General features: G+C 41.0%; 1 protein-coding gene across 1 annotated transcript in view; it reads right to left on the bottom strand.

Annotated features, from left to right (window-relative positions):
* The window catches only part of dlst (dihydrolipoamide S-succinyltransferase), a 65,047-nt gene that overhangs the window by 1,135 nt on the left and 46,678 nt on the right, over positions 1-17,234 (bottom strand). The window contains exons 8-14 of the mRNA XM_060934654.1: positions 13,716-13,889; positions 13,466-13,545; positions 13,170-13,267; positions 12,042-12,172; positions 8,897-8,970; positions 8,430-8,513; positions 1,138-1,305 (exon numbers count right to left, since the gene is read on the bottom strand). Of these exons, the coding sequence (XP_060790637.1) occupies positions 1,138-1,305; positions 8,430-8,513; positions 8,897-8,970; positions 12,042-12,172; positions 13,170-13,267; positions 13,466-13,545; positions 13,716-13,889 (809 nt within the window). The remainder of the gene's footprint in view (positions 1-1,137; positions 1,306-8,429; positions 8,514-8,896; positions 8,971-12,041; positions 12,173-13,169; positions 13,268-13,465; positions 13,546-13,715; positions 13,890-17,234) is intronic.

Below are 17,234 nucleotides of genomic sequence, written 5' to 3'. Positions count from 1 at the left end.
AGCTAAAACTCAAACTGTGCTTGAGAATATATTTAGAATACGTACTAAAAATGTGTATCTAAGATATTTGGTATACTCTATAAGGTGCCATAATGTTTCATGAAAAGTGATCGAAATTTTGTCATACAAGTCATAAAATAGCTAGCCTGGGAAATCCCATGCTGCTTTGCACAATCGTTCCGATCTGAAAAGACAGCATGGAAACTATGGTCTAAAGGCTCGCCTGAGTTAGGGAGCCAATCAGAGAGTGGGGAGGGGTGGAAAGACGGTGACGCATACTACTCGACAAACGGAAGCTTGTAGTTTATTTGGGACTGTTTACGGATCACATTTCACACGGCGGCGAGCGATACGAACCAAACTTTCGATCAAGCTTTGTCTTGCACAAACGGCAGTAATCGTTCGGTGCCATTGTTTTCCTATTTTTGTTTTGCCTTCTCTTTCTCCTTCCTTCTCTTCTTCGTCGCTCTAACTACGTCACCGGGTACAAACTGCCATGATTGGCCATGGGCTACGTATACGCCAAATGACAGACATTCGCAACGTCCAATAAACGGCCGTTGACAATCGTAAACCACACCTCCCCTACGAGAAATTCAATAGGCGGATTCCAGACCATATTTCACTTGTGATATGGTCTGGTGTTAACCAGACTATAAAATAGCAGCTTTTTCCATAACTTTGAGCTCCTGGTGCCACCATTACATTAAACTTTTGAATTTTGTCAAAATATTTCACCCAATGTGTTTTTTTTACCAAAAGGAACATAAAAACAAAAATGCATCATGATCGGAGGAACTTTTCATTTTTAGGGGGACACTGATGCACCCTAGCACGCGCACACATACACACACGTTTGTCTCACTATCCTTGTGAGGACCTTCTATTGACATCATGATTACTGCAGTTAATTAATGCTGTACCTAAACCTAACCTCAGTAATGAAAAGGAAACTTTTTGGTTCTTTAATTTATTTATCTATTTATTTAAAAAAAGAAAAAACCCACACACAACAGCAATGTCCTTGTGGGGACCATCCAAATGTCCCCAAAAGGTCGAAATTATCAGATTTTACTATCCTTGTGGGGACATTTGGTGCTCAGTAGTATACTGTATAAACACAGACTTCTAACTAACCTTGCCACCAACAGCCACTGGCCTGTCAAAGATGCCATGCATGCCCAGAATGGCCGACTGTGGTGGGTTGATGATGGGTGTGCCAAAGAGTGAGCCGAAAACTCCACCATTACTGATGGTGAATGTGCCACCATCCATGTCCTCCACTGCCAGCTCATTCTTACGTGCCTGTGAGCCAAAATATAGCGGGAAGAGGAGGGGGGGAAAATAGTGACACATCTAAAGCACCATTCTAGAACTCTAAAGGGCAAAGCTTTAAGCCACCGAAGGATAAACCACTTGTTTTTCAGATACTACAGGTCTGTTCCCCACTTTAACCATCTGCTTAACCCAAAATGTAACTACTATAAATAAGGTCAGATCACAAATTTGTCGAAAAACCAAGGTTTTGGTTAGTCGTTCCATTTAAAACATAACAGGGTCTGTCAAGTTTGTTTACTCTGAACTCTTTGCGCCAAGAGTGCACCTAGTGTACAAGTCTAATGGTACAAACTGCACTACAAGTTTACAAAATATAGCCAAGATGGGCAATTCTTCAGCAGACAGGCCAAAATCATGAAATTATTAAGATTGCCTTAACTTGTCAGCTCAGTGATCGTGCTAAAGTATGGAATCCAAGGCAAAATGTACTGAAAATCATAATTAACAAGTGTTGCCAGGCAAAACAAACCTCGCCCGGTAGCACTAATGACGAATACACTAAAACAGGGGTTTTCAAAGTGTGGGAGAGTCAGCCCCCCCCCCCCCAGAGAGCAAATAAACAACAGCACCCCCCCCCCTACAATTTTTGTTGTTGCTATACTTAATGTTCCATACATATTTTAAAAAAATGGTTGTTGTACACATTATTTTTTTCTTTTACACATTTTAAACATCTGTGCTTTTTTAGAACATCTTTTTTTACACGTTTTAAACATCTGTGCTTTTTTAGAACATCTTTTTTTACACGTTTTAAACATCTGTGCTTTTTTAGAACATCTTTTTTTACACGTTTTAAACATCTGTGCTTTTTTAGAACATCTTTTTTTACACGTTTTAAACATCTGTGCTTTTTTAGAACATCTTTTTACACGTTTTAAACATCTGTGCTTTTTTAGAACATCTTTTTTTACACGTTTTAAACATCTGTGCTTTTTTAGAACATCTTTTTTACACATTTTAAACATCTGTGCTTTTTTAGAACATCTTTTTTTACACGTTTTAAACATCTGTGCTTTTTTAGAACATCTTTTTTTACACGTTTTAAGCATCTGTGCTTTTTTAGAACATCTTTTTTTACACGTTTTAAACATCTGTGCTTTTTTAGAACATCTTTTTTTACACGTTTTAAACATCTGTGCTTTTTTAGAACATCTTTTTTTACACGTTTTAAACATCTGTGCTTTTTTAGAACATCTTTTTTTACACGTTTTAAACATCTGTGCTTTTTTAGAACATCTTTTTTACACATTTTAAACATCTGTGCTTTTTTAGAACATCTTTTTTTACACGTTTTAAACATCTGTGCTTTTTTAGAACATCTTTTTTTACACGTTTTAAACATCTGTGCTTTTTTAGAACATCTTTTTACACGTTTTAAACATCTGTGCTTTTTTAGAACATCTTTTTTTACACGTTTTAACCATCTGTGCTTTTTTAGAACATCTTTTTTACACGTTTTAACATCTGTGCTTTTTTAGAACATCTTTTTTTACACGTTTTAAACATCTGTGCTTTTTAGAACATCTTTTTTTTACACGTTTTAAACATCTGTGCTTTTTTAGAACATCTTTTTACACGTTTTAAACATCTGTGCTTTTTTAGAACATCTTTTTTTTACACGTTTTAAACATCTGTGCTTTTTAGAACATCTTTTTTTACACGTTTTAAACATCTGTGCTTTTTTAGAACATCTTTTTTACACATTTTAAACATCTGTGCTTTTTTAGAACATCTTTTTACACGTTTTAAACATCTGTGCTTTTTTAGAACATCTTTTTTTACACGTTTTAAACATCTGTGCTTTTTTAGAACATCTTTTTACACGTTTTAAACATCTGTGCTTTTTTAGAACATCTTTTTTTACACGTTTTAAACATCTGTGCTTTTTTAGAACATCTTTTTTTACACGTTTTAAACATCTGTGCTTTTTTAGAACATCTTTTTTTACACGTTTTAAACATCTGTGCTTTTTAGAACATCTTTTTTTTACACGTTTTAAACATCTGTGCTTTTTTAGAACATCTTTTTACACGTTTTAAACATCTGTGCTTTTTTAGAACATCTTTTTTTTACACGTTTTAAACATCTGTGCTTTTTAGAACATCTTTTTTTACACGTTTTAAACATCTGTGCTTTTTTAGAACATCTTTTTTTACACGTTTTAAACATCTGTGCTTTTTTAGAACATCTTTTTTTTTACACGTTTTAAACATCTGCTTTTTTAGAACTTTTTTTTACACGTTTTAAACATCTGTGCTTTTTTAGAACATCTTTTTTTACACGTTTTAAACATCTGTGCTTTTTTAGAACATCTTTTTTTACACGTTTTAAACATCTGTGCTTTTTTAGAACATCTTTTTTACACGTTTTAAACATCTGTGCTTTTTTAGAACATCTTTTTTTACACGTTTTAAACGTGCTTTTTTAGAACATCTTTTTTTACACGTTTTAAACATCTGTGCTTTTTTAGAACATTTTTTTTTACACATTTCAAACATCTGTGCTTTTTTAGAACATTTTTTTTACACGTTTTAAACATTGTTTTTAGCACGTTTAAAAAATGTGTAAAACAATATGTTCTAAAAAAAAAGCACATTTTTTTTTTTTTTACACATTTTAAACATGTGCTTTAAAAAAACCCCACATTTAATACATTTTCTTTTTTAACACATCACCACAACCCCTTTTCTTGCCTCATCTTAGTGGGAGCAATGAGTTTGCTTCTTTGATATGCACAGGAGCCCTGTGATGACCTGGCAACTTGTCCAGGGTGTACCCCGCCTTTCGCCCGTAGTCAGCTGGGATAGGCTCCAGCTTGCCTGCGACCCTGTAGAAGGATAAAGCGGCTAGAGATAATGAGATGAGATATGCACAGGTGCCTGATGCGGGGACGCACTGTTGACAGGAATAAACGTATATCGTCCTCTACTTGCAGGCTAGACCGGTACTTGTTTTTGATCAATGTTAATGCGGAAAAGCTGCATTCACACAGATATGTAGATGTGAACGGGATGAGTACCTGAAGCGCTTTTTTGGAGAGGTGGGGGAACTCGGTCTCCACAGACAGCCAGAAGTGCGCAAGTGACACTTCACTCATCTTTTTTTCCAAGTCCATATTAGAGTTCAGTTCGACAAGGGCCTCTTCCTCTTGCACTGTTAGTGCATCACTGGATGTCGCTGGGAATGAGAATGGATTTCTCACCCACTGATTTGCTAAGGTCTCCTCTCCAAAATACTCTGCAAACTGCTCACGCAGCCCCTCCAAATGCGCAATGATCACCTGTTGTACAGTATCCAGTTGCAGCCCTGCCTTCTCCACATCATCTTCCAACGTCGGGAACATTTCCACCGAGCCCCGTTTAACATGAGCACACCACAAGTCCAACTTTTTCCTAAATGCAGAGACTCGATCGTGTGCCAAAAAGACATGGCTCTCTTTGCCCTGCAGAGGTGTTCAGTGTGTTTATTCAGTCAAAGATATCAGAAAGATATGCCAACATTGCAACCCAGTTCATGTCCCCCATATGCTTCACCAGTGGAGAACTGATTTCGGCAAGGAATAGGAGCACTTCCTTGCGCAAATCACACAAGTGGGTGAGGACCTTGCCCCGGGACAGCCATCGGGCCTCGGAGTGCAGCAGCAGCTGTTGGAAGTGAGCATCCATCTCATTGCAGAGGACGGAGAAGAGACGAGCATTCATGGCACATGATTTAATTAGATTAACAATTTTTACTGCCTCGTCCAGCACCGCGCGCAACTCTTTTGGCATCTTCTTGGTCGCCAAAGCCTGGCGATGGATGATACAGTGCTTCCAAACAGCGTCCGGGGCAACCGCTTGCACCTGCTTCACCAAACCACTGTGGCGGCCCGTCATTGCCCTTGCGACATCAGTACATATTCCACAACATCGGCTCCAATCAATACGATTCTCCTGCATGAAATCATTCGAAGCCTTGAATATTTCTCCTGCTGTAGTGCGAGTTGGCAGAGGATAACAAAACAAAAACTCCTCCTCGACACTGAGCTCTTTAATATAGCGCACATACACCAGTTAGCGACGTCGGTAGACTCATCCAGCTGAATGGAGAAGAGAGGGCTCTCACGAATAGCATCCAGCACCTGTTCCTTAAAGGAACAGTCCACCGTACTTCCATAATGAAATATGCTCTTATCTGAATTGAGACGAGCTGCTCCGTACCTCTCCGAGCTTTGCGTGACCTCCCAGTCAGTCAGACGCAGTCAGACGCGCTGTCACTCCTGTTAGCAATGTAGCTAGGCTCAGTATGGCCAATGGTATTTTTTGGGGCTGTAGTTAGATGCGACCAAACTCTTCCGCGTTTTTCCTGTTTATATGACCAGTGATATGAAACAAGTTCAGTTACACAAATTGAAACGTAGCGATTTTCTATGCTATGGAAAGTCCGCACTATAATGACAGGCGTACTAACACCTTCTGCGCACTTCGGCAGCGCATTGATATCTGAGCTCCGTATCAATGCGCTGCCGAAGTGCGCAGAAGGTGTTAGTACGCCTGTCATTATAGTGCGGACTTTCCATAGCATAGAAAATCGCGACGTTTCAATTTGTGTAACTGAACTTGTTTCATATCACTGGTCATATAAACCTATGTAAACAGGAAAAACGCGGAAGAGTTTGGTCGCATCTAACTACAGCCCCAAAAAATACCATTGGCCATACTGAGCCTAGCTACATTGCTAACAGGAGTTACAGCGCGTCTGACTGACTGGGAGGTCGCGCAAAGCTCGGAGAGGTACGGAGCAGCTCGTCTCAATTCAGATAAGAGCATATTTCATTATGGAAGTACGGTGGACTGTTCCTTTAACATCCGATGCCATGTCTGAGATGCGGCGCTGGATGGTGTTATCAGACATCGGTACGGCATTCAGCTTGGCAGCAGCAGCAGCAGCATCTCCCATCATCACTGAACACGTCTTTAGCAGCAGGTAAGATTAATGTTTCGCCGATGTTGTGGGGCTTACCTGCTTTAGCTATGCATAACGCCACATGATATGATGCTTCAGTTGCCTTGTCATTTACAGTGCTAAAAGTATGAATTACTTTCTGCTGTGACCGCAGTTCATTTAGCCTCCTGTCAAAAAACTCCCGGGGCTTGGTCACCAAACTTGGGCGTTTGGTCTCAATATGACGCCGGAGTCGACATGGTCTCATAGCATCGTTAGCTAGCACCTCTTGGCAGACAACACACTGTGGCAGTGGAGCATCTTCAGATCCAGTCCATGAAAATCCAAGCTTTAAATAATCGTGGTCATACTTCCTTCTTTTTTTGCTTGGCCCAGACTCTGTCTCCTCACTCACTGTAGCTTTAGGTACTAAAAATCGATCCATTTTGTCTCTGACAAAGGCTAGCTGAAGTTCGCTAAATGTCCGCAATACTAACTTATTCTGGTTTATTTTTCCTCACGTTGCGCACCCCCCTGAAAAACTCTGGCGCCCCACACTTTGAAAAGCCCTGCACTAAAACATTTCAGCCTTGTTTAGTTATGTCCACTTACTTTTTCTCTTTAACTCAATGAGCTCTGAAAAGTGTTTTAATTTGAACTAATCTGTGCAAGTTTTCAACGCTTAGACTTGAATTACTTCGTCGTCTTGACTAACTGAGACTTTTGAGTTGAAACCAAGATAATCGTCAAATTGAATTAACTTGCATTTCCAAGTTAAACCAATTTAAAATGTTTTACAGTGTATGAACATGGTTCTGATTCTCTGCTGCTCTCAGCCAATCAGAACACACTGTACTGCTTACTGCTCTCAGCCAATCGGATCACGTCGTACTGCGTGATTGTTGCACTCTTATAGCACAATGACGTAGTGGCTACCGTCTCTATATGAAGCAGTAGCCACAAAAACCTTGACCTTGACCGGATGACCCTCAAAATGTTGGAGGTTCTATTTGAGACCAATGCCCATCTAGCCTGAAAGTTTCATGAAGATTGGTCCAGCCGTTTTCCCGTAACATCATTAACACAAGCAAACCACCACGAAAACAATACCTCGCCCCCTAGTGGACGCCATCCCAAGCGAGGTAAAAATCACCACCCCGATTATAGCAGTGTCGCTTCGGAGAAATCTTGGTTTGAACTGAAAGAAATGAAAAGTTGAGTTGTTTTTTTTTTTTTCCCCCTGACGTAATTCCGTTACTTACTTTCCTTTCCTCATAAAAGATTTTGCGTTCGGAGTTAAACATAGCCAATTTTTCTATGCTTATGTTTTGACCATAAATACCCCAGACAGTGTGAAATGGAGGTCTGCGCGGGACAGAATTTTCAGTCCCACTCCCGCCCGCAAAGAATTATGATTTTCAGTCCCGGTCCCGCCCGCGCCTGCCATATTTTGTCCCGCTCCCGCCTGCAAATCCCGCATGATGCAGACGTTCGCGTTATTTCTCACGAAAGTTCTTGTCATTGGCTTGAGGAATTAAACATGCTGAGCTTAGCTGAGCTCTCCACTGACCGATCCTTCACCTAGCGCACGTAGCGAGGGTGCGCGTTGCCAGGCGGCATGCGCAGCTGAGGCTTTACAGAGATACCCATTGTGAGCTTCACTAGAGGAGCTCTGCTCTTCTGCCATGATCGGAGATCTCAAACACGGAAGAGTGGAAAGGAATCGGAAACGTACGCGAGATTAGACCACATCCGCAAATTTAGGCATCTTAAAATGTTTTTATTAATGCCAAATAAAATATCCAGCACAAATTATATATGATAGACATAAATTAATAATTTATAAATTTTATTTTAAACACGTTTTTAGTTAGCGGGACTGCAGCTTATCACCTCTCCCGCCCACATTGTGCACTCCCCCTCCCGCCCGTGCCCGCAATGAGCTTTCAAAATTTGTCCCGCGCCGCACTGCTTTGTGTTGGGTCCCGCGGGACTCCCGCGGGAGTGCAGGGCTCTAGTGTGAAATTTTTATTTACTACCATTATCTTGAGTACTGAAACAAAAAAGTTACATTTTGCTGTGAAGGTAATTCCATTACCAAAAAACTACTCATATCTTTAGTTATCACATGAAAATGTATTCAATCTCAGAGGTAATAATGGAAATACCTTTTCTCCCAGCTCATTTATCGATTTTTCGATATCTGCAAAGTTCATTCCTTCTACACCTCTAATTACTGGCACCACTAATCCCTGTGAGGATGAAAAGAGAACACAGACAAAAATCACAATCGATCAAACTTTACGCTCGTGGACAAAAATACTTTTCACACGGACAGGACAAGATGTACATCGAGTACTGAATTAAAACTGTTAGGGTCAGAGAAGATAAAACCGAGTCCACATGAGAACAAGATTTCAGCATCCAGCAGGTTAGTCGCTGGGGCTCTCGGACCAAACTGGGACTCATTTGTACTAAAGCGGTTATAGTACATTACTGCAGAAATGCATTATGTTCACACTCATTTACAGGCGTAACATGACCCATTTTGACATGACATTTTAGAGGCTGCAGTGTGTGCTAATGCTATCAGTTACCAAATTATTAGGAGAAAAATACTGGGTCCAGAAGTCACCTTTGGTGTCGCTACTGCCACACTGATGTCCACATAATCCCGGTACACAATCTCTTTGGTTGTGTCATCAATTACTGGGGAGGAAAAAAAAAAAAAAGTCAATCAGAATGGTCAAATGATCATCTTTAATTAACTCACTGTTCACAGTGATGCGGCGCTCATGGAGCCCCATACTTAAGAAAACACATCAATCTGATTTTTGATAGCTTTTGTGACTGTATGACGTCAGTACGTACAGTGGTGCTTGAAAGTTTGTGAACCCTTTAGAATTTTCTATATTTCTGCATAAATATGACCTAAAACATCATCAGATTTTCACACAAGTCCTAAAAGAGAACCTAGTTAAACAAATGAGACAAAAATATTAGACTTGGTCATTTATTTATTGAGGAAAATGATCCAATATTACACATCTGTGAATGGCAAAAGTATGTGAACCTCTAGGACAGGGGTGTCCAAACTGATCCATAAAGGGCCGTGTGGCTGCAGGTTTTCATTCCAGCCATGCAGCAGCACACCTGATTTGGCTTATTCAATCAACTGACACACCCACCCTTTAATCAAGGGTGGGTGTGGCTGCAAGTATTTGACTGTGTGAAGACAGTTCAGTTGATTGAATGAGCCAAGTCAGGTGTGCTGCTGCATGGCTGGAATGAAAACCTGCAGCCACACGGCCCTTTATGGATCAGTTTGGACACCCCTGCTCTAGGATTAGCAGTTAATTTGAAGGTGAAATTAGAGTCAGGTGTTTTCAATCAATGGGATGACAATCAGGTGTGAGTGGGCACCCTGTTTTATTTAAAGAACAGGGATCTATCAAAGTCTGAACTTCACAACACACGTTTGTGGAAGTGTATCATGGCACGAACAAAGGAGATTTCTGAGGACCTCAGAAAAAGCGTTGTTGATGCTCATCAGGCTGGAAAAGCTTACAAAACCATTTCTAAAGAGTTTGGACTCCACCAATCCACAGTCAGACAGATTGTGTACAAATGGAGGAAATTCAAGACCATTGTTACCCTCCCCAGGAGTGGTCGACCAACAAAGATCACTCCAAGAGCAAGGCGTGTAATAGTCGGCGAGGTCACAAAGGACCCCAGGGTAACTTCTAAGCAACTGAAGGCCTCTCTCACATCGGCTAATGTTCATGAGTCCACCATCAGGAGAACACTGAACAACAATGGTGTGCATGGCAGGGTTGCAAGGAGAAAGCCACAGCTCTCCAAAAAGAACATTGCTGCTCATTTGCAGTTTGCTTAAGATCACATGGACAAGCCAGAAGGCTATTGGAAAAATGTTTTGTGGACAGATGAGACCAAAATAGAAGGATTTACAATACAGAAATGTCCAACTTCTGAAAAGTATATTCATTTATACACTCAATACTTGGTAAAGGAGCCCCAACCATGAATTACTGCATCAATGCAATGTGGCATGGAGATTATCAGTCTGTGGCACTGCTGAGGTGTTATTGAGGCCCAGATTGCTTTGATAGTGGCCTTCAGTGTATCTGTATTTTTTGGGTCGGGTGTTTCTCATCTTCCTCTTCACAATACCCCACAGATTCTCTATGGGGTTCAGGTCAGGCAAGTTGGCTGGCCAATCAAACACAGTAATATCCTGGTCAGCAAACCATTTGGTAGTAGTTTTGGCACTGTGGGTAGGTGCCAAGTCCTGCTGGAAAAGGAAATCAGCATCTCCAAAAAGCTTGTCAGCAGATAAAATACAGTGGACCAACACCAGCAGATGACATGGCACCCCAAATCATCACAGACTGTGGAAACCTCACACTGGGCTTCAAACACCTTGGATTCTGTGCCTCTCCACTCTTCCTCCAGACTCTAGAACCGTGACTTCCAAATTAAATGCAAAATGTACTTTCATCTGAAAAGAGGACTTTGGGCCACTGAGCAACAGTCCATTTCTTTCTCTCCTTAGCCCAGATAAGACACTTCGGACATTGTCTCTGGCTCAGGAGTAGCTTGATATTAGGAATGCGAAAGTTGTATCCCCTTTCTTGAAGATGTCCGTTCGTGATGGGTCTTGATACACTGACACCAGCCTCAGTCCACTCCTTGTGAAGCTCTCCCAAGTTCTTGAATCGACTTTTCTTGACAATCCTCTCAAGACTGCAGCCATCCCTGTTGCTTGTGCACCTTTTCCAGCCACCCTTTTCAGCAATGACCTTTTGTGGCTTACCCTCCTTGTGGAGGGCATCAGTGATCATCTTCTGGACAACAGTCAAGTCAGCAGTCTTCCCCATGATTGTGGTTGTGTGTGCTGAACTAGACCGAGAGATACACTGTGTTCATACTGTTTTACTCAAACTCGAAATGAAATATTCTAATATTTTGAGATGGTTTTATGTTTTTGTACTGTATGCCATACTGATTAAAATTCAAATAGAAAAATACTTGAAACATTTTAGTTTGTGTAATGAGCCTATAATATATAACTTTCACTTTCTTAAATAACTGATGGAAAATATTGAACTTTTTCACAATATTCTAATTTTTTGAAATGCACTAGTATATATAAAATTATTCTATTCAGGTTGATTTTGCAAATATTTTGCTCATACACTCATCAGGAGTGCCGCTTTTAGGCAGTGCCTAAATATCTATATTATCTCAAAAAACAAAACTTTCACTCTGGACCTGGAGTAGAATTTTATTAGCTGTGACGAACAGAACGTGTCGTGCAACTGTGACTCGTTTCTCATGGTTTTTATTTGCCTACGTTTCCGAAACAAATTGTATTCAAAGTTTCATGTTTTGACTTCCCAGCAGGCTTTTGTTGATGCACTATAATTTAAGTGATAAACACGTTGCACTCTGAAACTTATCGAATTAGATACTACTATATTCAAGAAAATGGAAAAATACAATATCAGCTACAGCTTGAGTGCCTCTCTCACTGCACTGGGTTGTGGCTCACGACTTAAATATAAAATCTAGATTAAGTGCGGCTTGTCTATATAGGCCAGGTTTCTGTGGTTCTGAAGGAAACGGGGGGAAAAAAATAGCCTATAAATCGTGATCTTAGACGCAGAACATACAACCGCAATAACCACATATACTTGCTAGTAGTCGATTGTGAGGTGGTGACATTAAAAGCATGACTAGCTGGGGCTGGAGGAACATACCTGCGTTGACTGCTGGCTGGTCCACCAACGCATAGGCAGCTGCTTTCACGAAGGCAGACATGAAGCCCAGTTTGATGCCGTGCTTCTTGAGGAAAGCATCTTTGTAGACCTTCCTCATCTCTGTGATGTTGCTGTCGTCAGGGACGGGGGAATAAATCAAATCAGGATGGAAAACAAGCAACAGATCTCTACTCAAAAGTGAACTGGATTTACATTCAATTATAAAACTTGCATGTTTTATTTTTACATAAACATTCCAGGGAAGTATTTCTTTCAATACGTGGTTAATAGTTTCTGGAGACTGCAAAACAAATCTCCTCCAGAAACAACAACCTTGAAGTGCTACATCATGGATTTTATCGACAATGCTTTGTGTGTATGATAAAAATGGTGCACTTGCCCAGCGCTTTTTAATTGTCTGTTTTCCTGTCTCCAACTCCGCTTAAGCTCTAGGGTTTCTCCGCTAACAGAATTAGCACCGTCCCAAGACACACTCTCCGAGAAAGGAGAGAAGACAAGATAAAAATCTTCACTTTCTAAACCTTTCAAATCTTATTGGCTTGTCATAAAAGCCCATAACATTGCAGGCAGTTTGCTCTCCGAGGGCTGCTCTCAGGGGAGAGCTGGGCAGATGCTCTCGGCCCCTGACCGGCCATGCTTCTTCGTCTCTGCACTAACCCTGGCCTGCGGAGTCTTGCTCCATCCCGTCGATACCAACTAGATTTGCGCGAGTACGAAACCTCTGCGCAGCTGAAAGCCGACACCACCATTTGCGCGGGGGAGAAATCCTCAAAGTGTCATCTTCTGAAGTGAGGGTGGGGGTCTGAGGACATTAACGTTTCCTTCTAAATTAATAAAGCACATTTTACCCAAATCTTATCTTTGTTTTTACCGACATTAGTACCAAATATTTACATTCCTGGCTTTAAATGGGCATCAGGTTGCAAAAAGCTCTTCCTGTAGGACAGATTCCAATCTATAACCATTTGTGTTAGCATTGCTGAGGTTCTAATCAAGTTTAGGCAACAAACAGGACTTTCGCCCCACCATTACAAGACTACTTTCTCAATATGAGTCTATGACTCAGAGCCTCTTCTCTCTTTAAAAAAAAAAAAAATCAAATCTGACCTCATGTCCACCTCATTGAAAGTTGTCAACATGGCACAGGTGTTCTGAGCTTCTTTAAGCCTCTGAGCAATCCTCAGCCTCATCCGATTCATCTTAACCTGCAGTTTAAGAGGATGCAAAATATCTGAATTATTACACGGTTTCTGAAGCAAGTCCGTCCACCCCCCTACAGTTTATGATTTATAAAATGTGTTTTTGGAGGACACGTCTACATTCCAGTCTATAAAAACCATCTGTAGGCTTAAGAGTGCAAAATTCCTGCTTGATAATTAATACCACCCTCAGTAGTCTCTTACCCTGTGCTCGGAGCGTGCTCCCTTTGCTACGGCATCGGCAGCTGGGGCAGCAGGAGCTGCAGTGGATTGGATGGCTGAAACTTCAGCAAAATGACCAAAAAAATATAATTATATATAACTGTAATCAAGACACTGCATTCCATATTTCATTAAAACCCAAAGAACCCTTGAGAGTCAGTCAGTTTCTCACGCATTCGTATCTTATAACCTTATATCACGCAGCACCACTGTCTGTCTGTATCTGGCTCACCTGGTTTGGAAATGGTAGGCTGTGCTGGTACGGGTGGCACAGGGGGCATGGTGGTTGGGATGGGCCCTACTGTAGCAGCAGAAGGAGGTGGTGGTGGTGGTGGTGGAGAAGGTGCTGCAGCTGCTGGGGCCTCAGCTGCTGGAGTTGGGGCAGCGGCTGCCTTGGGAGCGCCGGCTGAGGAGAGCATGAAAACGCAGAACAAGGCTCAACCTTCACCAGGAGAAGGATATTAATATTTTTTGGTATTTGATCATATTTTTTGTAGCAGATTTTTATCTTTCTGTAAATATACGTTCGATGTGACAAGAAGGGAGAGGGAGCAAAGTTCTTAAAGGAGATACGCAGAACCTTTATTTTTCAATACATTTCTGAGTGGATAGTATCTCCAAACTTGACTCTTGTAATGCTGCAAAATTGGGAATAAAAAAAATTATATATATATATTTTTTGAGAGTTAAAAATTGACCGCAAAGTTGGCATTCGAGCTGCCCCACTGAGCCAGCCAGCCCTGAATGTGTGACGTCACAGCGGGAACCGGTGCTATAGACCAAAGCCAGACTCGGCAGCCGAGAGTGGTTGCAATGGCCTCTTCATTCGGATTCCTCAGATAGTAACACATCTGACTGTGATGGTCCTGACATTGGAGTGTGTGTACACGCTACTGCTAGACACGTAGAACCGTATCAGTTCGAACCATCGGAAAGTGAATCCGATAGTTACACGTCGGCCACGGGGGCCCCACCTTACGAAATAAAGCAAGAGAACAAAGCCGTCTAGAGAACTGGATGGAATTGAACTGACAGTCTCATGTGACTCTCATTAAAACAGGATAGGTGTTATAACATGCAACATACATGTACACGCATGCATTTTCACTGATAAAACGTAAAACGCTAATTACAGTGGTGCTTGAAAGTTTGTGAACCCTTTAGAATTTTCTATATTTCTGCATGAATATGACCTAAAACATCATCAGATTTTCACACAAGTCCTAAAGGTAGATAAAGAGAACCCAGTTAAACAAATGAGACAAAAATATTATACTTGGTCATTTATTTATTGAGGAAAATGATCCAATATTACATATCTGTGAGTGGCAAAAGTATGTGAACCTCTAGGATTAGCAGTTAATTTGAAGGTGAAATTAGAGTCAGGTGTTTTCAATCAATGGGATGAAAAATCAGGTGTGAGTGGGCACCCTGTTTTATTTAAAGAACAAGGATCTATCAAAGTCTGATCTTCACAACACATGTTTGTGGAAGTGTATCATGGCACGAACAAAGGAGATTTCTGAGGACCTCAGACAAAGTGTTGCTGATGCTCATCAGGCTGGAAAAGGTTACAAAACCATCTCTAAAGAGTTTGGACTCCACCAATCCACAGACAGACAGACAGACAGATTGTGTACAAATGGAGGAAACTCAAGACCATTGTTACCCTCCCCAGGAGTGGGCGACCAACAAAGATCACTCCAAGAGTAAGGCGTGTAATAGTCGGTGAGGTCACAAAGGACCCCAGGGTAACTTCTAAGCAACTGAAGGCCTCTCTCACATTGGCTAATGTTTATGTTCCTGAGTCCACCATCAGGAAAACACTGAACAATGGTGTGCATGGCAGGGCTGCAAGGAGAAAGCCACTGCTCTCCAAAAAGAACATTTCTGCTTGTCTACAGTCTGCTAAAGATCATGTGGACAAGCCATAAGGCTATTGGACAAATGTTTTGTGGACGGATGAGACCAAAATAGAATTTTTGATTTAAATGAGAAGCGTTATGTTTGGAGAAAGGAAAAACACTGCATTCCAGCATAAGAACCTTATCCCATCTGTGAAACATGGTGGTGGTAGTATCATGGTTTGGGCCTGTTTTGCTGCATCTGGGCCAGGACGGCTTGCCATCATTGATGGAACAATGAATTCTGAATTATACCAGTGAATTCTAAAGGAAAATGTCAGGACATCTGTCCATGAACTGAATCTCAAGAGAAGGTGGGCCATGTAGCAAGACAACAGCCCTAAGCACACAAGTCATTCTACCAAAGAATGGTTAAAGAAGAATAAAGTTAATGTTTTGGAATGGCCAAGTCAAAGTCCTGACCTTAATCCAATGGAAATGTTGTGGAAGGACCTGAAGCGAGCAGTTCATGTGAGGAAACCCACCAACATCCCAGAGTTGAAGCTGTTCTGTATGGAGGAACGGGCTAAAATTCCTCCAAGCCGGTGTGCAGGACTGATCAACAGTTACCAGAAACGTTTAGTTGCAGTTATCGCTGCACAAGGGGGTCACACAAGATACTGAAAGCAAAGGTTCACATACTTTTGCCACTCACAGATATGTAATATTGGATCATTTTCTTCAATAAATAAATGAGCAAGTATAATATTTCTGTCTCATTTGTTTAACTGGGTTCTCTTTCTCTACTTTTAGGACTTGTGTGAAAATCCGATGATGTTTTAGGTCATATTTATGCAGAAATATAGAAAATTCTAAAGGGTTCACAAACTTTCAAGCACCACTGTAAATACATCAGATGAACTGAGACAATCACATTCTGAAGCAAATTAAATAATCTTATACCGGTAACTTAAACACAATACAAGTATTAATCTAAATGCAGATAAACAACGAGTGGTGTTTTTGTTACGTAACTAAATTATAGTCGGATCTTACCCGGCTGCATTCTCGCTTCCTGAAGGTCGAGCTTGCGGCCGATTGTTTTGAAACAATGTGACTTTCAGTTCTTCGTTCATTCGCTTCTTCCACGCAAGGATGAGATATTGCTGCTGAGGCGAGCATATCCAGCGGAGAAATCTGACGACTGGCCCACTCATTCTCCATACTGAGTACTCCGCCGTTACTGCTCGGCTCACGCTCTGGGAGAACTGGTGCAACTGAACTTGCTTTCCTTTTCTTGTAGTTTTATTTTCCTTTAACTGTTAGTACTGCACCATCTTTCAATACGGGCTTATAGCCAATGCTCCTCAACAGATTAGAGGTCTCGTACGAGTCTTCAGTAAAATGTGCAGAGCAAAAGAGAAACCACTTTGTAGGCGTCCAATCCATGAATTTCTCACAAAATGCATCCAAATCTTTGCAGTTTGAACATTCTTGGGCCATGAATACAACATAAATCCACCTCCTGTTGTGTTACTGCACCCGCCAGCAACACATTTACGTGGCATGGCGATAAATTAGCTCAAAATGGAGGATCGGAGTTGCAGTCAGCTCTGTGCTTTAGTGTAGCGGAAATGGCGATGAGACCGATAGACTTCCTGCTGTGACATTACGGACATCAAGGTCATTCACTCAGACCGCTACCTACAACCCCGATTCCAAAAAAGTTGGGACAAAGTACAAATTGTAAATAAAAACGGAATGCAATGATGTGGAAGTTTCAAAATTCCATATTTTATTCAGAATAGAACATAGATGACATATCAAATGTTTAAACTGAGAAAACGTATCATTTAAAGAGAAAAATTAGGTGATTTTAAATTTCATGACAACACCACATCTCAAAA

The sequence above is a fragment of the Neoarius graeffei genome, chromosome 11 (assembly GCF_027579695.1).
Source record: "Neoarius graeffei isolate fNeoGra1 chromosome 11, fNeoGra1.pri, whole genome shotgun sequence".
Classification (NCBI taxonomy): Eukaryota; Metazoa; Chordata; class Actinopteri; order Siluriformes; family Ariidae; genus Neoarius; species Neoarius graeffei.
The sequence above is the reverse complement of the archived record's forward strand: the minus strand, read 5'-3'. Positions and strand labels throughout refer to the sequence as shown.